Source organism: Dipodomys spectabilis, unplaced genomic scaffold (assembly GCF_019054845.1).
Source record: "Dipodomys spectabilis isolate Male_0828 unplaced genomic scaffold, ASM1905484v1 ptg000096l, whole genome shotgun sequence".
Taxonomy (NCBI): domain Eukaryota; kingdom Metazoa; phylum Chordata; class Mammalia; order Rodentia; family Heteromyidae; genus Dipodomys; species Dipodomys spectabilis.
The window spans coordinates 14,720,590-14,744,962 of NW_024870773.1; the positions used below are offsets into that span (position 1 = coordinate 14,720,590).

Sequence of the window (24,373 nt, forward strand, 5' to 3'; positions counted from 1 at the left end):
ATGAACCTCAGACACTGGACGGGGTCCGAGCAGTACTGCTTGTCCCTGACCTGGAGCTCTGTTTTGTTTCCGTGCATTTCTCTGCATCTCTATTCATTATTCTTTTGGACTCCAAGTAGCTTATAGTTGGACCAAATGAAAGGCAAATCACATAGGAGAGTTCACTAGGAGTATTTAGGGTCTCAGTTTTTCAGGACATACTGTGAACCAGCAAACGGTAACATGATTTTCCACTGCAGTATATGAATTGTGGCTTTGTACATTTTCCTATTAAGTTTTTCAAGCCACATAAGAGCCACTTCTTTACTATATGTGTACATTCTACAAGTGTGTGCCCTGTGTTAGAAAGATCGAAGGATATTAGAATATAATTGTACTATCAAAGAATATTATTATATAAGCTGGGCACTAGTGGTTCACGCTTGTAATCCTAGCTACTCAGGAGGCAGAGAACTGAGGATCACCATTTGAAACCAATCAGGGCAAGAAAGAATGTGAAACTCAGCACCAATGAAACTACTGTGAAAAAGCTGAAAGCAGAACTGTGGCTCAAGTGGTAGAATGCTAGCCTTGAGCCAAAGCAGCTTAGGGACAGCGCCTAGAAGCTCAGGGACAGCGCCTAGGCTCTGAATTCAAGCCCCAGGACAGGCATTTTGTATGTAGAGTGTATTATGTACTGGTATGCTATATACCACGGTGCCAAGTTTTTCTATGCATTACCTTTTATTATTTCACTTTGTTTCCTGTTAGTGATCGATTAATTGATTGATTGATTGATTGGTTGATTATGCCAGTATGAGGATCGAATTCAGGGCCTCATTTTTACTTGACTTTTTTTCCCCCCCTTCAAATCAGGTGCTCTACCATTGAGCCACAGTTCCACTTCTGGCTTTTGGGCTGTTACTTGGAGATAAGAGTCCCACAAGATTTCTGTCTGGCTTTGAACCTCGATCTTTAGATCTCAGCCTCCTGAGTAGCTAGGAGTACAGGTGTGAGGTACTGGTGCCCGCCTGCATTACTTCTTTTAATCCTCACAGCCCTCCTGGTGATCACCATCTAGTTATTTAATTAGCTCATTGTGGTGGCTAGTCTCTTTAGCACCATAAATAGTAGAATTCACTCAAGTGACCAATTATTTTGAGAACTTTAACCACTAAAATGTCTCCAAACCTGCACAGCAAATAGTTGGGAGAGAAAAGCTTTTCAGTTCCCCAGTAGTGGTTTTGAAGCTTTAAATCATGTACAAGATTTAAAAGAAAAATCTTAAACTATTCTGAGTGTGTTGATGAATACATTACTTGTATTATGTTTCGGTATCAAATATTTATATTGTCCGTCTTTATTTTAAAGTATGGGCCGAGCCTGCATATTTACGCAGGTCTGGATCTCCAGTCTTCTACCCAGGGTGAAATAACTTCAGGGAGGCGACATGGGCTGCCATATTAATCGTGTATAATCGAGATGGAGAACTCAGATCTGTCAGCATCTATGTAGACACCAGGCCAGACTCCCCTTCCTATGGAGCCTCGCCAACAGGGTCATCTCAGGCTGGGACTGTTTCTAACCCACTAGCTAGCTATACTGGAAAAGCTATTTTTATTACCTATGTAGTAAGTTCAAGTTTATTATTATTATTATTGTTGTTGCTGTTGTCTGAGACCGAGACTGGAACTTAGTATCTGACACTTTTGCTCATTGGCTGTTGCTCTCCTACCTGAGCCGTGCCACCAACCCCATCAAGATAATTCTTGCCCTGTGGTGGTCTCCAGAAGGTGCTACTGTCAAGAAGGTAATCTGGGGAATTGCACAGATTTTGAACAGCGTGACCCTGGAGTTGTAAAATAAGCTAGCCAGTTAGAATATCCCAAGAGGGAGGGTTTCTTCTGGTGTATTACATTTCGTACCCTAAGAGCCACCAAAGAATGGCAAGCTGCCACTGGCTCATGACTATAATCCTAGCCACAGAGGAGGCTGAGACAAATCTGAGAGGCTCTTCATCTCCAAATAACCATTAAAAAGCTAGAAATGGAGACATGACCTCAGTGCTAGAGAACCAGCCATGAGTGAAAAGCCTGAGCAAGAGCTTGAGGCCCTGAGTTCAAGCTTCAGTCCTAGGGGAAAAAAAAATCACGAGCCATTTGCTTTCGGGTGATAGAAATGCTTTTTGGGTGATAGTTGCTTCCCTTCGGTATACAGTGTCTATAAATGAACTGAGGGTGACATTCAAGTTTTTGTGGCCTTTGTCACAGAACCTTGCATTTGAAACCTAAAGATGATCAGTTTGACTGTTATGCATAGCTTTAGTCCCAAAACTAGAGAGTTTGAAGCCTCACAGATTCCTGGACTTCATAGTGATATCCTATCATAAAAAAAAAAATCAAAAAGACCTGGGCGCTGCTCACTCACATCTATAATCCTAGCTACTCAGGAAGCTGAGAACTGATGATTGAGATTCAAAGCCAGCCCATGCAGGAAAGCCTGTGAGACTGTTACTTCCAGTGAAGCACAAACAACACCCCCTCCCCTGAAAAAACCAAAAACCTGGAGTGGGCTGTGACTTAAGTGTAGAACACTAGTCTTGAGCAAAAAAAGCTCAGCACACAGGCCCTGAGTTCCAGCCCTAGGACTGGCACCCAAAAAATAAAAAGGAAACAAGAAATAAGGAAGGAAGGTAAAAAGGACAGGGGAGGAGAAGAGAGGAAGAGAGGGATGAAGGGGAAGAAACTACAACACACCATGAAAGTTTACTTCCTGTTGTTCATTTTGGTTTTATCCAATGGATAACTTTTTTTTTTTTTAATTTTTGAGTCAGAGTCTCAATAGCCCAGGCTGGTTTAGAACTTACGACCCTTCTGCTCTAGTCCCTGGAGTTCTAGGTTGTCAGCCTCCTGCCCTCTTTCCCCTCCCTCCCCCTCCCCCCACAAACCCCCAACCAACTCTTAAGAGGCTGGAGATGAACCAAATAGTCAAGTCACTAAAACATGTACGTCAACACATTTTCCTAGTTAGTTGTGTAATTTTGAAATGCATTCAATTCTGGTTGAATATCGCCTATGGAATTTTGGTAGCAGTTTGTTCTCGGTGGTTTTGGAGGGGGAGGGTAAAGCAAGGTGAGGTGGGGAACTCATTCTTTTTTTGGGGGGGGGAGGGGAGGTCTGGTCTTGGGGCCTGAACTCTGGGCCTGGGCGCTGTCCCTCAGCTCTTCGGCTCAAGGCTAGGGCTCTACCACCTGAGCCACAGTGCCACTTCCGGCTTTTTTCTTATGTGGTGCTGAGGAATCGAACTCAGGGCCTCGAGCATGCAAGGCAAGTGCTCTACCACTGAGCCACCTTCCCAGCCCGAGGAGTTCATTCTTAATAGTTTCTGGTGAGCAGGAACTGTGGTGTGCTATTCACACACTGGTAAGCCTCCTACCCTGATGTGGTTGTGTGATTGTGGTCTCAAGGTACCAGGAATGGGTCACAAGTTGTCCATTTCCATCCTTAGACATCTTTGACAGTGGGCAGGGAGGGTCTTGGTCTCTTATTTTTGTTGGCTGTGAGTCTTGAACTCATGACCTGGGCACTGTCTCTGAGCACTTTTGCTCAAGGCTAGTGCTCTATCACTTTGAGCTACAGCTCTACTTCCAGTTTTCTGGTTATCTCATTGGAGATAAGCGTCTCACACCGACTTTTTCTGCCTGGGCTGGCTTTGAACCACAATCCCTAGATCTTAGCCTCCTGGGTTTACAGGCATGAGCCACCAGTGCCTAACTTGGCTTTTGAACTCGTAAATAATCCATTCTACTTTGTACAGCTTTTGTATTTTTCTCACAGCGCCACTTGCCTTAGGAGACTCGAAACGAGCTACTCTCTCCCAGCGGTGGCTGGTTGTACAAATGCACGCGCTGCTGCTTGGTCTGTGTGCATCCGTGCTTTGTGACTTCTTCCTGTTTCTTTCTAACTTAACTGCTCTCTCCCTGTGGTTATTGCCTGCAGTCTTTTGTTGCCCTAAATATGTGTTTCTTTCAAAGCTCTTTCATTAACTTTCCCCCTTTCTCTGTTCTAATTTCTCTCCATCTTAACCTACTTTGGCTTATAGCCCTGTAACAATAGTAAGAAAAATTACATGTTCAGCCGGATGCCCGTGGCTCTTGCCTATAATTCTAGCTACTCAGGAGGCTGAGATTTGTGGATCATGTTTTGAAGCTAGCCTAGGCAGGGAAAGTCCATGAGACTCCTTATCTCCAATAAATCACCAAAAAACTGGAAGTGGAGCTATGGCTCAAGTGGGGGAGACTGGCTTTGAGTACAAAAGGGACAGCACACAGACCCAGAGTTCAAGCCCTGAGACCCGCCAAAACAAGACAAAACAGAGAAGCAAACAAACAGAAAAACCTTTCTACTGGTGTGGTCAGGTAAAGCAACAATCAAACTATTCAAGAAAACACCAACTTTTCAACCTTGTTACTTTCTCTCCTGCTAAGTGTTTGTGGGTCAGACACAGTGGGCTGATTGACAAGAATGAATTTCCCTCATTAAATCTGTCACTGTGAACTTGGCTTTTCATTGAGGAGAGCGTAACAGTTGTTTTTTTTTTCCTTTCTAATTAGTTACTTGCTATATCTTTGGAAAATTCCAGTATGAAAGACTGTTAATTATCTGCAAGTTTGTCCCATCTTTCTTGACAACAGAACTCTTAATTTTTGTGGGGCCCATGATTGCCTGGAAGAGACCACATTTCCCACAGCACACCACCTCCCCTCCCTTGTAATTAGGCATTCCTGTACTTTTGAATTTTGATTAATTGCTTGTAAGTGGAAATCCCGTTTGTAACTTCTTGGAGTTATCCTTAAAAGAAAAAAAAAAAACCCCAGCAACAACAAAATAAAAAAACCACTTTTTTCCTTTTTGTTTTCCTAAGGGAAGTATCGCATGATGGTTAGCGCTGGGCAATCACTTTGGACCATGGGGTATGTCTTCATCGGTTGGGTTGCTTGAACAGAAATATGACAGACCAGGAGGTCACAATAAGAGAAAAATCCCTGGGGGTTAGTGCTTCAACATGTGAATTTGGAGAGACATATTTGAGTCCCTAAAAGGTAGGAGTGAGGAACAAGATGGGAGGAGACTCTACATTGAATTCATCCATTCAGGAGAAAGCCTAGCTTTGCCATAATCCTGGCTGTTTGTTTCTTGTGGCACTTGGGCTGGAACCCAGGGACTTGTGCATACAAGGCAGGCACCCTGTCATCGAGCTACATCCTTGGGGTAATTGTCACTTTGCTCTCCAGGAAGCTGACCGTAATCCGAACAGATTCATCTCGATGTCCAATTCATCTTGCTGGATATGCAGGAGCATTTCAAGGTTTCTTGAAGGTTTCGTGCCAGATTATATACCTCAGAGATAGAGGAATCCTTCCTTTATTTAGTGGACAAGAAAGTCCTCACCCTTACCCATAAAAATGTGTGAGGTTTTCTGTAGCGTCTACCATCTTAAGCATGATGTAAGAAGTTGCTGTCATGTTTTTTTTTTTTTTTAAACAATTAAATTATATTTGTCTTATTGTTGTACAAAGGAGTAGTTTATGAATATAAGGCATCTGGATGACTATCTCACACTTTTTATCATTCTCCTCCACCCCTTCCAACCTTACCTCTCCCCTCAATTTCCTTCATCTCATAGGATTTCATTAACTATTAGGACTGTATTCTCCCCCACTATCTCTCTTTGTCTACCCCCTCCCCGCGGCCCTACTTCCCATCTTTAGAGAACCTGTTTCCCAATACTCATTTTGTTGTTCTGAAAGTTAGCCTTTCTAAGGAACTACACAGCATGAGTTCTCCCCTGAGCATACCATATTTGGGAGAACACATTTGTGTATGCTTGTACACAACCCCAAAGTGTTTATGTACACATTTATAATTTCTGCCTTCCACACAGAAGACACATGTATCCTTTGTCTCTCTTTTCCATGTCCTTCCATTTCTTTGCAAATGATACAATTCTAGTGGATAAAATTCTATTGTGTGTGTGTGTGTGTGTACACACCAATCCATCCTAAAGCCATTAAGTGGGACAGGAAAGGAAGCATGTAACTATCAGAATAAGAAAGTAGATGAGGGCCCCCCCCCCCCCCGTCACCTCTAGGCAGGGAATTCTGAGCCTAGGCATTTGGGACATTCAGTGGAGGCTGGCATAAGTCAGTGATCAGCATCTGGGCAGAGCGAGGAGGGTATCTGGGCAAGAAAAGAGCATGTCCTAGCTATAGTAATACACTGGGCCCCTCATTGGAAGGGGTCACAGATTTTCCAGATCTCTCAGGATTTAATAAAGGCACAAGACCTGGCTCAACAAGAGAAAAGAAAGCCCAGAGACTCTTGGGACTGCTTGTTATGTGCACGGGGCCCTTATGTCTCCAGATGATGAGCCAAAGGATGTGTCTGAGGATTCTTGGTTCTAGCAGGACCTGGGCAGAAATGCCTAGCAGTGCCTTTTGTACTTGCTTAGTCACATGACCCAACTAGACCCTGGATCCAGATGTGGGCTAGCAATCTGTGTATCTCTGGACAGTATAAGCAGGCCGATCCTGGGGTGGGTGCAGGGGTAGCCCACTTGTACTAGGAATGAGTACTGGACTTCCAGGGGAGTTGAGCATGAACACAGAGCCCTGTGATAGGAGCGGATCTCCCCGTAAGGTAACTGTTCTGTGTATTTGTGCGTAGGGGTTTTAATTAAAGAGTGAATCCATTAAAAAAATAATGGAAATCAGAGTTCTTCCAGTCCGCAATGGGAATTACAGATGTGGAGGGAGAAAATGAGGAGGAGTCCTGTGATGTACAGAAATGGGATATATTGGGGATGAACTCATAGTTTTTAATAATGTAAGGAAATAGTGAAATCACTACAGGTATAAAGTGTGTGTGTGTGTGTGTGTGTGTGTGTGTGTGTGTGTGTGTGTGTGTGTGAGACAGAGAGAGAGCGCTTTACCTCTAGCCACTGTGATAGGCTGAGAGTAGCGACCTACCTCCCCATAACTATGGGCACGTTAAGGGTCTTTTAGTCCTCTCCTATAGAAAGGCCCCAGAGCCTCTTGGAGAAATCACTGATCCCTGGAAAACATATGGAAAACATACAAGATACACTTGAGTACCAGACGTTGGCCAGCAAGGGTGTGCTTAGAAACAGTGGTGGTATGGCCACAGGACTCAGATGCTAGGCTGCATGGACCTCCATTGGCCCCATGAGGCTCACTTTGAGAGCATCAGTATAAACACCAAGGGCTTATGACCCTGGACTAAAAGAGCAAACAGCAGAGCCATACAAATGAATGAAGCATGATTTCTCAACAGCAACATGGCTGCTGCATTGGTCTGTGTTGTTCATTTATATTCCGGATCTTTCCCCACCTGAGAAGTGGTTTAGACCATTGTCGTCCAGCAGGAATATATGCAAAGCGTATTTGGGAAATGTTTGATTTTTCTATCAGGCACAGGTGTAATAATAATCATAATGATAATGATAATAGTAATAATAATGATAATAAAAGTCAGCCTTGCCACAACTAGCATACAAGAGTATGCTAGTTGGGGAACCATGGAGCACATTCAGAGTTGAGGACATTCAAAGTTTAGTGAGGAACAAGCTATTGGCATAGCTTCAAAATCTCCATCCTGTTTTCCCCCTAATTCTCAGTAGTTTTCAAGGGGAAGAGAATCGGCCAGCAGCTGAAAAGCCTGGTGGCTAATCGCGGAGAAGTTTTAGAATTTAGTGAAAGAAGACAAGTCACAGTTTTCTTTTTCTTTTTCAAATTTATCTGGGTATATTTTCATCCGTTATAGTTAAGAGGGGGCGAACAACCCCATTCTCTAGCAAATGCCATCTTGTTGAGCAGATGAAATTTTTATAATACACGTTGGAAACCCATCGCCATCTGCATTTCAGATCAGCGCTGTGCAACTTGAACCCGTGTCTGTGCTGAGGAGGTTCTGGAGGGGTTCGCTTGGGCCGTCTGATGGGGTGCAGATGGTGGTGAAGGCTAGACATGGGTCACAGAGCCCGCAGCCTGCTGGCCTTCTGTGAGATGATGATCCTGTTTTGATGCAATGGTTTTTAATCCTGGACAAGGCCTCTCTGCTTCTCTGCACTCTTGGCTGGTTCTTCTGAGTGGTACATTATTGAGATGGATGGCCAGGTTAGGCCAGAGGATCAGGTTGCCAAGCAAAGTTAACTGGCCCTTGTTAAGTTTGATCTCGTGACATAGATCTCATTAGCTCTACCTGGCTGTGCTGATTGCACCATTAATTGCTTGACTCCTTGTTCATTAAGCAGAACATTTAGCAGATACGTGTTAGGTGAGCGACTGTGTTCAGCAAGAACACTTCAATTTGTGAAAAATCCTTGTAACAAGTTACCTGGTGGAGGGAAGGGGTTAAGCATAACTTAGACACATTTTCTGACTGTGATTTTATTTCTCTTTTATTTTTCTTTTTACAGTCACCCTGTCTCATATCACGCAACTGGTCCTCAGCCACAACAAATTAACAAGTAAGTTAACTTTATTCTCGTTTCCCTAGTGTCTCACTTTTAGGTCATTTAATGGTAGTTTCTGTTGCTGTTTCCTGTAAAGAGACAAATGACTATTTGGGGGAACTTAGAAGTTTAGTTAGGTGATAACAAAGAAGATGTGTATTTTGTACTTGGTTTTACTTGGACAATTCTTTTCTATCCTGTGTATAAACTTAAGAGAGAAAATAGTTGTAGTCAGGGATGGTAAGTGCTAGGCAGACTAGAACTGTCTGGGAATTTGGTTAGCATTTCATGACAAAAACTTTTCAAGCAATACGGAGCTGGGTGTGGTGGCACACATCTATTACTCCTGCTTCTCTGGAGGCTGAGGCAGGGGGATCACTTGAGCCCAGGAATTGGAAAGTAGCCTAGGCAACAGAGTGAGACTTTCATCTCAAAAGCAAAACACATTCTTTCATTTTTAAAGGAGTAGGTATTTTCATGTAATAGTCGTATTACCTTTACAAATAACATGCTTATTATAAAAAATAAGTAAGAGGAGATTAAATATGTCATGATCCTGCAGTACAGAGGTGATCACAGTTAATATTTGGAGTAAAGCACTTTGTAAAAGTAAACAAAAACAGAGGGAAAAGTTTATATATATATATATATATGAACTGTTATATTTCATTCTCCAGAGGGGAAGAATTAAGTGTTGAATATTCATTTCTTCCCTACTTGATAAGGGAAAAAATACCACACTATTATATAAATTGCATGCACTTTCAATTGCATTTCTCAAACTCTTAGACTGGTCTTCCTCCCTCATCGTCTTCCAAAAATATTTTTCTCAGACATCAGCAGAGTTTTGTTCTGGTCAATATGAAGTAGAATTAATTTCTGTTTTAATATCTTATGTGAATGATGGGCCCTTTGATTCTTGGGGCACAGGCTTTAAAGATTTTAATGACAGCGACCCTCTCTGCTTTCTCCCTCCTAATTGACTGTCATTTCCGTGCTGCTTGCCATATTTCCTGCAGACTTGAATGATTTTTCTAATCACGTGGCAAGAATTTGTTCGGGAGCTTTCTGAGTCCAATGACAGCGAGTAGAATGTCGTGTTGTGAATGAATTTATGCGTGTGCGTGTGCACGAGCATGTGCATTACAGATAGCTCGGAGAGATGTCACCGAGCTGTGGATTACGGAGAATTAGGAACTGGCAGTGAATGATGCCCCTCAGGTACGGGGAACAGGCAGATGAGTTCATGTTTAGCCCAGTACTTGTTGGCTGAAAAAGACAGGGGGAAACAATTGTCCCATTTAAGAAGTAGAGCCATGAAAGCTGAAAGTGAGGGCCCCCCTCCATCCCCCAAGTTTTGTGTGACCGCTGCTCACAAGTAATGCATTGCTAGTTCTACTGCTCCTTCCACAGACCCTGATTCTGGCTCCCAGGCAATTCACATTCGTTTTGAAGAGTGGATGGTAGGATCTCTAAATTCCCCAAGACTTTTCACACAGAAATCCCTGACCATCTCCGTTACCCAGTTTATAAAAGCCTTGCTTGGTTGCTCAGCTCTTCCAGTGTTAGATCATCTGTATCTTTTAGGGAACCAAAACCACTTACAATTAATTTAGCACAAACGCCAACACTGCTTTGTTCCTATTACAGCATTCATTGATCTATCTGGTCTTGGGTGTGTGTGTGTGTGTGTTTGCAGATACTTGTCATTCATTTCTTTTTACGCATCTGCAAAGATACAAATTTCAGAAAATCAATAGGTCAGTGTCTTTCTCCAGCCCTGTAATATCAGATACTTTTGAAAAGGCAGAAATAAGTTCAAGTATGTTGGCTGTTAAAGGGGCTGGCTGGGAAAGAATTTGGACTTCCTATTTTTTCCCCCTCCTTGATTTTTTTTTTTTAGTTTTGCTTTGTTATTTATTTTATTTTATTTTTTCCAGTTTATTTGAGATGCTGTTGACCTAATCCAGTAAACGCTAATTAATTGTCTTTGTAAATTCTGTTTCAAGCTGGATGAAGTGTCACTGACATGAAGGTCAAATTAGCATCTTTTCCTATTTTTCTGGCATTTAAATGAATGACTTTGCTATGGTTTTCTTTTTCGAGTGTTTATAGTAAATATGTCCATTTGATGAGACTATAAATATGCATTAAATGTAAGTGGCGGAGCACACCCTCCTGTCACTTTTTATTCTAATCAGTGTCTTTCACTTGCGTGGGGTTTTAATAGGGACTGGCTGACAGAACTACATTAAAACCACTGGGACTTCAAAGACAAACCCCTCATCTCAGCCTGTATCTTGCGGAAGTATTTGTGTTTTTCTCTTGTTAGGCCAATTACACTCTCCTCTGACATTTCCCGTTGCCTGTTTATGGGATGAATGACTAGCTTCCGTAAGCAAGCTGGGACTTGCTAGCGTCAACATCCTAAGGAGCATCTGATCTGTGCAGCACTGGGCTCAAGTCCCCTTTCCTGCTGATTGATTTGACCTTGATGTCTTTGGCTTCCAAGGTCAGCTCCTGGTAGTACAGGTGAAGCCAGGAGGAAGAAGCACCTGAGGCCTGGATGATCCTGAGATTCCATTGAACATTTTTATTTCGTTTTGTTTTTTGGTGCTGCTCAGAGCCTCTCACTTGCCAATACTACTTGAGCCTCGTCCTTTTAGATGAGGGTCAGCTAGTGTTTTGGCCTAGCCTGGCCTAGACTGCTAGTCTATGTTTCTTGTGTAGCTGACCTGACAGGAGTAGAACACCATAACCAGTTCATTTTTTTTTTGTGAGTCGTGGGGCTTGAACTCTGGGCTTGGGCGCTGTCCCTGTGCTCTTCACCTCAAAGCAAGCACTCTACCACTTGAGCCACAGCGCCACTTCCAGTTTTCTAGTGGTTTATTGGAATAAGAGTCTCATGGACTTTCCTGCCCGAGCTGGCTTTGAATCGTGATCCTCAGATCTCAGCCTCCTGAGTTGCTAGGAATAAAGGTATGAGTCACTGGGTGCCCCGCTCATTTTTTTTTTTTTTGGTCATTGTTTTTGTTGTTTTTTTGAGATGGGATCTTTGGAACTTATACTGAGGCTGGACTCTGTGATCCTCTTGGTCTCTGACTCTCTTAGTAACTGGGATTATAGGTGTGAGCCATTCCACCTGGCAGTCTTCCTATTTTTATGTAAGTCTGAGTCTCTATTTGTTTTTTTGTTTTTTGTTTTGTTTTGTTTTAATCGGTCATGGGGCTTGAACTCTGGGCCTAGGTGCTGTCCCTGAGCTCTTCAGCTCATGGCAAGCACTCTACCATTTGAGCCACAACGCCGCTTCCAGTTTTCTGGTGGTTTATTGGAGATAAGAGTCTCACAGACTTTCCTGCCCAGGCTGGCTTTGAACCATGATCCTTATATCTCAGCCTCCTGAGTAGCTAGGATTATAGGCGTGAGCCACCATTGCCCAGCTCTACTTATTTTCTCTTTCTAAAGCACTGCTTTCATGTTTATCAGTGCTGGGGTTTGAACCCAGGGCTTTGTGCATACTTGACAAACCCTCTGCCTATCTGAGCCACAGCCCCACTCCTGTGAGCAGATACTCTTCATAATCTCTTTGATGTACATCAAAATATGTCGGAATTGTCAAGGCTGTTACTGGGAGAGCCTCACCAGTATTGCAGTGAGAAGCGTGCTTGGGGCGGTGACACAGGATTGGGTGTTGGCAAAGTCTGTTCTTTTCCCAGGCCTGGGTCCTTTCCCCAGATCTTGCTGCTGATAGGAAAGGTGTGGGCTGGAGCCCCCAAAAGGTGTTTTCAAAACAAAGTTCAAAAGAAAAGTTCACCTCCCTCCCACCTCTGTCTGCCTCCCGCTCTTCCCTCCTTCCCTTCTCTTTTTCCTTCCTTCTCTTCCTCCTCCCCTTCCTCCCCCTCTTCTTCCTCCTTCTTTCTTCTTCCCCTCCTTCCCTCTCTAACCTCCCTCCTCTCTCCTGCACCTCTTCTCCCACCGTTCTCTTGTTAGCAGTGCCGGGAGCAAAACCAGGCAACTCTCTACTACTGACCCCATCCATAGCCAAAGTTTGACAGCCAGCAGTTTCTTCCTTGGGTTCGATGCCTGTTGCTGGGGGCACAGTGACTCTTCCAGCCATTGCCTGAACTGCTGTGCCTGCTTGAAGAGAAAGGCATCAGAGAAGGGGAGAGAAGGGACACGGCTGAGGTGAAGAGAGGCCTCCAGACTTGGTGTGTCTTATTCCCCATGGGGTCATGTCCCCTGTGTTGGAATGTGGGTGTCCCAGGGTAACATGGGGTCCTGTCTTGATATCCCCCTTGTCTGTGTGATCACAGTTGAGCTGGGGTGTGTTGGGACGGTGGAAGGGTCCCCCAGAGCCCCTTCAGCTAGGGAAAGCCGGCTCAGGACCACTAAGGGGTTCTTTTCCCTATGCAGCAAACTTCCTGGCTGACTTGTCCCACTGAATTTTCCTTCTTCCTCTTACCTTTTTGGATCTCGCTGCTCGCTGGTCTGTTTCTCTTTCACTGAAAACTAGCTTTACATATTGAAATTACTTACTAAGTTCCACCCATAAGCAATGACAAGCTTCTTGAAGTTAGGAAACCTATCTTCCTTTCCCCACAGAAGTACCCAAAGCATGTTGAACATAAACAAGACGATTCCTGTGTTCCCCCTGCCCTGCCCTTTCCAAAGCTCTTTCCCATGGTTGAATCCTTTCAAGTCAGGGTTAGCAAGTCAGGGTTAGCTGTATGTCTTTTTCATTGAGCTCCTTAATCTCATCTTTAGGTTTTTATTAGGTTTGGGTATCCTAGTTTTGTTTTCATTTGAAAAAATTTTTGGAGACAACAGTTATATGACTTGTCCACTAGAGGTCATAGTTGAGACACATTTTTTCCCCCCCTTCTTTACTGTGGGTCTTATATGTAAAGATTAAAAACCAACCTTGTGTTGTCAGGAAATTCTTTGTACCTGTTCTTTGGCTTGGCCATCTACCATAGGGTGATATTTCCATGGCCATTTACAAAGTATGCTTTTTCATCACATTTGTGATGGCTCTGTAGAGAAAGAGATGTGTTGCTTTGTTTTTTGATTCTCATCATCATTGGTTTTTGGTTTTGGGTGATTACTGTGACTGCTTCCTTGCATGAGAAATATTTCTTCTTTTCCCAATATCTTCCTAAATTGGAAGAGATGAACTTCTATGGTATTTTTTTCCTTTTTTTAATTGTGAAAATACTGTACAGAGGGGTTACAATTACATGAGCAAGGTCATGAGTACATTTCTTATCAAGCATTGTTGCCTCCTCCTTTGTTTTTCCCCTTCCATCCCTTCCCTCCCACCTCTACATCTACACTCCCCTGCCCCCAACCTGGTATTTTTAAAAAATTGAGTATATATGAGATTTTCTTCACTGGTAGGAGGGAGTTTAACATATATAGGTACATAATCAAATGTTAATTTAAAAAAACTATAAAAATTTCCACATATTTATGTTGCTTCTTATACTGTACCACTAATGTAATTGCCTAGGGAGCAGAATTTTGCCTAGGGTTGAATTCTGCATGGTGCTGAAACAGCCGCTGGCCATTCATTGTTCATCATAAAGCTTTTCCTAAGTTTTGAAAATATTGTTGCATACTAATTCTGCCAGCAGCGTAAATGATAGAATAGCAATTTTATTTTCTGCATAATAAAAGGTAAGCACTCATCATTTTTTGTTTTGTTTTTGTTTTTGGTTTTTTTTTGGGGGGGTGCATGTTTGGGGTTTGAACTCAGGGCCTGGGTGAGCTTTTTTGCTCAAGGCTGCTTCTCTACCACTCTGGCTTTTTGGTACATAATTAGAGATAAGAGTTTCATGGACTTTACTGCCTGCTTTGTACCTCAGTCCTCAGATCTCATCTTTCTAAGATTATAGGCATTGGCCATAGCACTCAACATTTTGAGCAGAAGATACAAGAGATCTATCTTTTTTTTCTCTGTGTAGTCATTGAACAGCTGGCTACCCACTTATGGAACCCTTCTCTGAATATGGATCTGTGAAGGAAATAGTTGTGTTTTCTGCTTTGAACTGTTTTCCTGCTGTGGGTTTCAGTACTGGGGCTTGAACTCAGGGGTGGAGCACTGTCCTTTAGCTTTTCCCTGCCCCCTCAAAGCCTATGTTCTACCACTCGAGCCACAACTTCACTTGTTGCTTTTTGCTAGTGAACTAGAGATAAGAGTCTATTCATAGACTTTTCTACCTGGGTTGGCTTTGAACTGGGATTCTTACATCTCAGTTTCCTGAGTTGCTAGAATTATAGATGTAAGCCACAGACATTGGTTTATGTTTGAACTTTTAGTTGTCATGTAGAATGTTTAACTAGCAGGTAGAAATTTTCACGGTCACAAATGATGTCCTGAGACATTGCCAGTAGTGTCTGTAGTTTCTTAGCGAGCTCTGTCTTATCATTTAATAGATGATATGGTAATTGTAATCCTAAGTTTTACAGCAACGGGCATGAGTTTTTAAAAACTTATTTCCTAGCTGGGACACTGTTGGCTCATGACTGTAATCCTAGCTACTGAGGAGGCTGAGCTCAGAGGATTGCAATACAAAGCCAGCCTGAGCAGGAAAGTCCAAAGTCTTAACTACCAAAACAAACAAACAAACAAAAGCCCAAAGTAGAGCTGTGGTTTAAGAAGTAGAGCACTGGTCTTGAGCAAAAGGAGCTTAGGGACAGCTCTACCCATCCAGAGTTCAAGCCCTAGGACCAGCAAAAGAAAAAAATAAAGCTAACCTGTTAGGTATACAGTTTACTGATGAATTTGAAATTATAGTAAACAACAAAATGCTAGGATGCTTCCTTTAATGATTTCAAAAGTGTTTTTTTACCGATGATAACATTCTACGTGCATAGGGAAGTTAAGACAATACTTCTAAATTTTATGCATATTTGTCAGCTACTATTATTCTTATTATGAAGGAACTAAGTATGGGAAACCTGAAAATGTTACATTGTCAAAATATGCAGATCTAATGAAGAAAATCAAGCAGAGTTTTTAACATGTGATAAGGTAAAACCCTTCCCTGCAAAGAGTAGATCGTTGGGGTGAACGAGAAAAATCAACAGCCCCCCTTTATCTGAATGACCTTCAATGCTCTTCCAAGACCTTGCTGTTCCTAAGTGTCTGGTTATTTTCTCTTTCCTAGATGATTTGTCATCCCGTATGCAAAAGTTCTCATGCCGGGCTTGTATGAAATTAAACTATGAGGGGAAATATGCAAAATAAATTGTCTCCGTGTCATGAATTTATCTTGTGACAATATCAAAACAGCTTACCGTTTGCATTTTAACCCAGCACAGGTATATTTACAACACAGAGGTGCTTTGATCAATAGCTTATTTTTTAAATTAGTGCACATTTATCAGTTTGTTACTGGGCCCTTGTTTGAAAGATCGGAGTTGAAAAAGTATGCACATACTATTTTTGAGTCTGACAGCTATTAATTAACTAATCTCTATCTGTTGGTCTCAGTCATCAAGTCTCCTTGAAAAATGGCCTGCAGTTGGGAGTGTGCTGTTCGTTTTGGCTTTAAGAAAGAGACACGTGGGCTGGGGGGGAGGGGAGGAGGGGACAATACCTTGGCCCAGGGCTCAGCCCCTGTTTACATCAAAGTCATTGGGCCCTTCGTGGGACAAGCTTGATCCCAGAATGTCTCACCTTGAGTCAGGACACCGCTCACCCCGCCAACCAACACAGAACTTAATTCTAGACTTCCCTTTCCTGAAGTCCACTCTATCCCAGAAGAAGCTGGCTCAAGTGTAGCATTGTTAATCCTCCCACAACCTATTTTTTTTGATAGAACAACATAAATCATGACAACTTGAGAATGGTTGTAGACTAAGGAGGAAATGAGACAGAACAGGTGACCCTGTCACTTCCCATTGGGGGACTGATCTTGAAAAGGCTTTTCTTTCTTTTCTTTTTTTAACAATTGAATTTCTGTCAAAGAACTTCATAGCCACACATGATGTGAATATGATCTAGCCTAACGTTCCTATGGACATAGGAACTAAACAATGCAAGATTAAACTAAGTAGCAGAAAAATAATGATGCGGTCACGGACCAGGTAAATAGAATATCTGTGCAGTTGCTGCTGTTTATCATACACTTCTTTGTGGATAAGTAGGAGTGGATAACAGCTGTGAAATGTGTAGTGGATCGGGTGTATGAACCAGTAGTTCTTCATTATTGCTATCAAATGTTGTGTAGCATGTGCTAAATTTTTATCTGACTGGACTCAGCACGCACAACACAAGTGATGGCTTTTTCTAGGATGTCTCAATGGCCTTGATGTCATTGGACTGTGTAGTCATCACACCATTATAACCTGTGTGATTACTCTTCATTCTCCTGTGGGCAGTCCACTGTCCATTGAGATGTTCCGTGGCTCATGACTGTATATAAATATTTAGTTGGCTTTCTGTTTTATAAATAATTTACACATGTGCGTATGTGTGTGTATGTGTACATGTAAGTACTGTACTGGGGTATAACATTCTTTTTTCTCCCCTTGGTGTGTGTGTGTGTGTGTGTGTGTGCATGCATGTGTGCATGTGTGCATGCATGTATGCATGTGCTAGTACTGGGGCATGAGCTAGAGGGCTAGGGCTCTTGCTTGGCTTTTGTGCTCAAGGCTAGCACTCCTACCACTACTTCTGGCTTTTTGCTGGTTAATTAGGCATAAGAATCTTATAGACTTTTCTGCCTGGGCTAGACTTTGAAGTGTGATCCTCAAATCTCAGCCTCCAGAATAGCTAGGATTATGGGTATAAGCTATTGGTGAAAAGATCCTTTTGAACACAAAGTGAAACTTATGTTTGTTGGCTTTTCAAAATGTTTATATGTGTCACCTCATCCATTGGCCTAGATTTCTGTCTTTACATAAGGATTTGTAATCTTATAATCTAGAGTTTTAAATGAAATGCATGCATATGTATATGCATTTTTAGCTCCAATAAAATCCTTGAGAATCCTTTTCTCATTGCTATTTTTCTTTCTCTTTGTCACCTAGCTTAGAAACCACTAGAACTGACTACAAGCTAACAAACTTACTGACCTCATTTTCTGCTGTTTTCAACCTGAACTCTATTTGTCTATTTCCCTGTTTCTTTAGCTTATTACCTGACCTATGTATTCTTTGCTCTACTTACCTGATTATTTTCTCATCAGAAATTCTCACCCCTCTCTCCAAATCCTGTCCAGCCATCAGAAAGCTTCGATGACTTCCATCTTCTCCAGGAAACCCTAGCTCAGTAACGAACCAACCAGCCCTGTGAGTGCAAAGTAAAACAGAAGGCATGCTCATGGCCTTTGGATTGTTAAGGAGCACCCCCCACAGATACATCACTTCAATATGAAATGAAGGGGAGGAAAGAGCTCACATTTATCAGACTTTATTCCACATGAAGTTTGGGTTTTAGACCTAATGTATTGCAGTACCAGAACTAGAAGGTTCTGGGCTTTGTGTAGTTCTGAACTTCTGCCCAGCTGTTGTCCAAGTTGCTTCCCACATGATGTGTGTATGCAGATAAACTGTCTCAGACAAGCAGATTTCATGCTCCCTGGACCACACGTTTCTCTGGCTCTCGGTTTTACCTGCTCAAGGAGAAGATTGGGGTGAACTGACAAGGGGAGAAGGCGGAGTTGTTATAGTTAGAGCAAGGATACCCAGTGTCTCCCCCTTCTTCTCCTTCTTCTTCATGTAATCAAGCCTTTTCTGGGCAGCTCAGCATATGGTCAGACAGGAAGAGCTACAAACCATGGTGGCCTCCACCCAAGGAGTTCTTAGTTACAGTTATATAAGCATTGTGTTTTTGTTTTTTTGGTCGGTTGTGGGGCTTGAATTCTGGGCCTGGGCTCTGTCCCTCAGCTCTTCATTTCAAGGGGAGTGCTCTACCACTTGAGCCACAGTGCCACTTCCGGTCTTCTGGTGGTTAATTGGAGATAAGAGTCTCATGAACTTCCCTGCCCAGGCTGGCTTTGAACCATGATCCTCAGATCTCAGCCTCCTGAATAGCTAGGATTACAGGCGTGAGCCACCAGCGCCTGACACAGTTATATAAGTAATAATCATATTTTATGTGTCTATATTATATAGGATCTGCAGTACGTGTGGATTTAGTATACATAGTATATGTTCATATGCCACATTATGGATTATATATTATCAAATAGCACACTTTTTTTTTTGGTATTAGTTCTGGGGCTTGAACCCAGGGTCTGGGGTCCTAGGAGCCCCTGAGCTTCTTTTGCTCAAAGCTAGTGTTCTAGTACTTGTAGCATATCTTCACTTACGGGGATTTTTTTTTTTGAGGGGGGCAGTTGGTACTTAATTGGAGTACCAGTTGGTTATCTCCAGTTGGTTACTTGGAGATATGAATCTCACGGACTTCCCTGCCCAGGCTCACTTTGAACAACAGTCCTCAGATCTCAGCCTCCTGAGTAGCTAGGATTACAGTCGTGAACCACCAGTGCCCAGTCCACAGCACACATTTTGAAGAGGCTGAGTAGCTTCGGTCCTTTTGTAGCTCCACTCTTGGCTTTTCCACTGACTGAAGATCTTGTGCATTGCTTTCCCCTCCCACTTCTCACGAACTACTTTGGTGCGACTCCTGGCAGAGCTTCTAGAGTTAGTTCCTCCCCAGGCCAGGGGATGGCTTTTCCTTTTCTCTCCTCTGGCCTTGCTCCCAAGTTAATAAGACTATCTATTGATGTATAGCATTGAGACGTGTCAGAAAGGGAATGTAATTTGGAAAGCAGTGTGTTCCTGTAAGAACCCAGGGTTTATAAATGTCCTCAAGAGCTCATGGATAATTCCTTTATTCTCTCAAGTTAACACAAAACTTGGATATTGACTAATTTTCATTTCCAAAGAAGAAATCATGCATATCAGCCTTTTAGATTTATTTGGTGACACATAGACTTTTTTTTTTGCAGGTCCTGGGGCTTGAATTCAGGACCTAGATGCTATCCCTGAATTTCTTTATGCTTAAGACTTGAACCACAGTGTCACTTTTGGTTTTTGAGCATTTAATTGGAGATCAGAGTCTCATGGGGATTTTCCTGCCTGGGCTGTTTTGAACCACAATCCTCAGATCTCATCCTTCTGAGTAGCTAGGATTACAGGCGTGAGCCACTAGTGCTTGGTACACGTAGATGTTTTTTAAGAACTCAAGGCCATTTTTTTTTTTTTGCTTGATTAGCTTTAAATTATAAAAACTGTTCTTCGTATTTGTTTTTGCTTATTGGTACCTTTCCCCCTAATTTTTGTATAATTGATTATTCACATTGCTGCTGCTGAGAGAATGGGACCATTTTCTTTTTCTTTTTATGGTGATTATGTCCAAGATATTTTTGTTTACTAAGACATTACTAAGGAGACCCACGAGAGGGCACAGCACACAAGTACCCACATGGGTACTTAGTAGACACTTGACATTCGGGCATGGGTGCTTAGTCCTCACTGTTGATTAACCTAAGCTAGCATGACTTGTTATTTGTAGGTCTAATGGCGTTTGGAGGATGTTGGCCTTTATTGAGGTGGGTGCTTAGATAGTTTGTGATTTTTATTTTTACCTTGAGGAACATGTAGAACCTGTTAAATGAGAATTTGCTTCAGTGTTTCATAAACTTGATGTTTTAAAATAGCCTATAACTACTGTAATTCACAGTTTTAATAGCTGTTTGGGGGGTTCTCCCATAAAAATCTGTAAAGCCAGTTATGATTAGTATACTTTTGAACTTCAACTTCTTACTGCAACATATAATTAGTTCATTATCTACCTTGTATTTTTGGCCAGAAAACAAAAATAATTAATCACTATTAGGACAAATGACCTTTTCTGCATGTAAAATTCTAAAGAGCATAATTATTACCACTCAAGTGTAAAGTTCCTTAAAAAAATAGAATCATTAAAATGTTATTGAAAACTATGATTCCCAATTTGCTGAAGGAATTGGCATGTATATAATTAGTCTAGACATCACAACAACTTGGGGGTGAATAGTCTGGTGTTTTCTAGCTACTGGAGCTAAGGGTTTCAAGGCATGAGATTTCTATTTGACCAGGAAAGCCCCATATTTCTGTCCATTTGGCTACTTTTCAGGCCAGAGAGAAAGTGGTTATCTGTGATTCTATTTGTCAAACACTGGGGGCAGAGCAGTGTTTGATTTCCCCCATTTTCTCTTGGATGAGTGTTTGCCTCACACTATCTGATTAATGAGTGATGTCACTCACTTTTATGTGTGTGTGTTAGGTATATTTCTAGAAACTTTGATGTAATAGTATTCCTAAAAACAGTGTTTGGTACTATTCTTTTTTCTTTGCGGGGGGGGGGGAGTGTGTAAAATACAATGAAGTGTAAGTGTGTTGTATAAAAACATAAGGCATCTTCACTTGTTGTGGCATAAATATGTTTTCTAATATAAATATGGCAGGATCTTGGAAGCAGTTGGCTGTGACTCCTGTGTGATATTGTTGGGGACAGTTTGGCCCAAGGCCAGGTGGCCCTTCTGCTTTTGGGAAAAGGACATCAGGTGACAGCATGCACCATTGCATCATGGGACTGTGTTCACCACAGTGCCACCTGCTGGTTTACCCCTCCCTACCTGCCTTTGGCTTCCATAATGTATCTGCTCCAGGGTTTCCTCTTCTTACTCCAGTGGGAAATCACACTCCATCATTGGTTCTTAGGAAGGAGAACCATGAATCTCCTGATTTTTCAAAGAAGCACAGGCACTAAGTCCCCTGCCTTTTGTCCTCTCACCCAGCAATTGCCAGACAGAGCTCAAGACAACTTTCTGTACTTCTACAAAATTAGTTGTGCTGAGTGTAACTCACACCACCCCCACATTTGGTGGAGGTGGCGGGGAGAGGTGGCCTCTGATTTCATGAGTGTGCTGCTATCAGAGACCCACATGCGCTCTGGCTTCCTGGTGTTGTGGGTGTGAACATGGGCAACGTCTACTCCTGCCTTCTGGAGCTGCAGGGGACCTGGCTGAGATGCTAAACATATGGCTCTAAAGACCAATGCATGACCCTCCCCTGGCCCTTCCGTGGGCTGCACCCCGGCGGAGCTGCAGTCCGTATGTTCTGCAGGGTGCCTGCTGTTCCTGGAGCCTGTCACTCTTCACAGTTTAGTTTCTCTGCCCTGGAAACTAGGATGGTCTTGCTCAAAAAGCTGCTGGATTGGCTCCATCCAAGCCAGTCTGCCTGTTCTGTTACTACCACCCAACACTAGAGGCCAGGCCTCAGTATTTCAGTAGGCCAAAGGAGAGCAAGTGAAAATTCCACAAGTGACCATACTTTCTCGTGGGTGTGTGCCATTGAGCAACTGAATTCAGTGATCTTAAGGATTCTGGGCTTTCCTACCCTTGAAGGTTGTCTGTTCCACCCAGTGCCAGCTTCCTTCCACAAGTTTCGTGGAGAAGTCGAAGCAGACTAGAAATAGTATGATCTGAGCTGGATTAGCTGCTTACCATTTTTTTTTCTTTTTTTAAGCTCTAATCTCTAGGCTCAGTAGGAAATCTTAACTGGGATAATATTGGTTATTTAAACTCATATATCAGTATTGTGTAAGTGAAGCTGGAGTTTTAGATCCCAGGCTCAATCTCCAGCAGTTTTCTGTGTCAGGACCAGCCACTTGCCCCTTTATGCCAAATAAATAAAGAGACATGGTCAAGGGCAAAGGAGGGAGAGATTTAACTTGGGGGCTCCAGCAGCCATGGGAAGATTGTACTTTGGCCATCTTCTGGATATAGACATGAGCTATAGGTTTAAATAGACAAAGAGGATCAGTGGGGGAAGCTGGGGATAAATGCATAGTCCTGATCACAGGCATGTTAGATGGCTGTGGTGGGACAGCCCATTGACTCAGTCTTGGTTAAGAAGGGCCTTGCTACATATGCTGAGACTTTTTGACACCTGACCGAGGGTCTGGTCCTTCCTCAATCCCAAGATGGCTGCAGAGTGACTGCAGGAGAGATTGGCACAGGGCAAGTCACATACATACACAAAATGGTGGGTGGGAAGTCAAGCCTTCTCCTGCTTTTAGCTAATTCTTGGGTCCAACTGGGAACTTGGTACTTTACATCAAAAGCTGTCTTAAGTATCTGTTACCTAGGAGAATTCATTGAATTCATGATGTTGTTATCATTAGTGAATTAGAATTTTCTAGAGGTGGACATGGTGGGACATACCTGTAATTCCAGCTGTTTCGGAGGTGGAGACAAGAGGAGCTGAGAGTTTGAGGCCATGCTGAGCAAAAAGGCAGCAAGACTCTATTTCAAAAGCAAAATACAAACGAAAGGGCTTGAGGGCAGGGCTCCAGCATTATGGGCACTTGCCTAACATTTGAGATGTCCTGAGTTCAATTCCAGGCTCTCTTCTGAAAGCTGGTGGGGAATGCAGGTTCTCAGGCCCCACAACAGGCTGACACAATGGGAAGCTCTAGGCTGTCCTCACCTGTGTGTTTCTGAGCCCTGTGGGATGCCTGATGGAACCTATATTTGGAGAGCCAGTTTTAGAGCAGTGCTGTCTAATAGAACACTCTACAGTGACCCATGTTAAGTATGGTAACTAGCTGCATGGAGCTCTTCAAGTGTAGCAAGGTGAACAAACAACGGAGTTATTAATGTTATTTAATCCTGATCAATCTTGATGTAAGCAGCTACATAAAAGTAGCCAATACCCCTGGATAGACAAGCTCTTGAGCACTGTGTTGAGTAATGTGTTAATGTATGGATCAACTCCTAAAATGCTTTAGGAGTAAATGCTGGTTGGCTTATTCATTATATATCATAGAAGAGACCTCCACAAGTAGAATTCCTGTTACTGTAATAGTTGATTCCACTTCTTTGTTTGGGGTAGTTTGCTTGTTGCTAGATAGTTGTGTAAAGCCTACTCTTTAAAAAAATAGTTTTTTTTTTATTTTTGGAGCGTTTCTTTTTTTAGCTATTAAATTTTTTTCTTATTGTTATTATGAAGGTGATCTACACAGGAGTTACAGTTACATAAATCAGGTAAAGAGTACATTTCTTTTTGTACAGTGTCACCCTTCCCTTGCTCTCCCTCAGTTTTTCCCTCCCATCCCCATCCATAAGTTGTTCATTTTCAACATAGTGTCTAGTGAGTACCACTGCTATGTTTGTTCAGCCTTTGTCCCTCCATTTCCCTCCCCTTACTCTCCCAAAGACATGTAAACAAATAAACAAGACAAACAGCAAAGAAAATAAAAACAACAACAACAAAAAATCTCTTTCCATTTCTTGGAGTTCATTTCCAGATGCGCATAGGCATTGTGCCTTTGTGTTCCTCTCCTAAGAGCATCCTCCTTGGGTCTGTTATGTGTGAATGCCTAGAGTCCTTTATCATTTATTATGTCCTGATGTATATTAGATCTAGCTGCCACGTATGAGAGAAAACACATGCCATTTTGCCTCTCTGAGCTTGGCTTATCTCATATAACATGGTCTGCTCTAGGTCTATCCATTTCCCTGCAAATGCCATCACATTATTCTTTCTAATGGCTGTATAAAATTCCATGGTGTATAGGTACCACATTGATTTGGATCCACTCATCTATTGAAGGGCATCTGGGCTGTTTCCACAACTTGTAAAGCCTACTCTTGGGAGGCATACTGATCACACATCCCTAGGTAGCGTATACCTGTTCTCAGTATATGGGTGAAACTCTTAGGTTGAGATTATTGCGTTGTGTTGCTTTGTGTGAAGCAGAAGCCCTGGGCCGAGCGGATCCCCAGATGTGTGATGGGACCCTGCGGAGCAGAATGCGGCATTCAGAGGACCAAGAGGGCCTGGGCATAATTAGAACATTTCC

The 24,373-nt window shown here is 42.5% G+C and overlaps 1 protein-coding gene across 1 annotated transcript in view; it reads left to right on the top strand.

Annotated features, from left to right (window-relative positions):
• Rsu1 (Ras suppressor protein 1) overlaps nucleotides 1-24,373 on the top strand; it is a 171,226-nt gene that overhangs the window by 7,377 nt on the left and 139,476 nt on the right. The window contains exon 3 of the mRNA XM_042686296.1: nucleotides 8,476-8,526. Coding sequence (XP_042542230.1) covers nucleotides 8,476-8,526 — 51 coding nt within the window. The remainder of the gene's footprint in view (nucleotides 1-8,475; nucleotides 8,527-24,373) is intronic.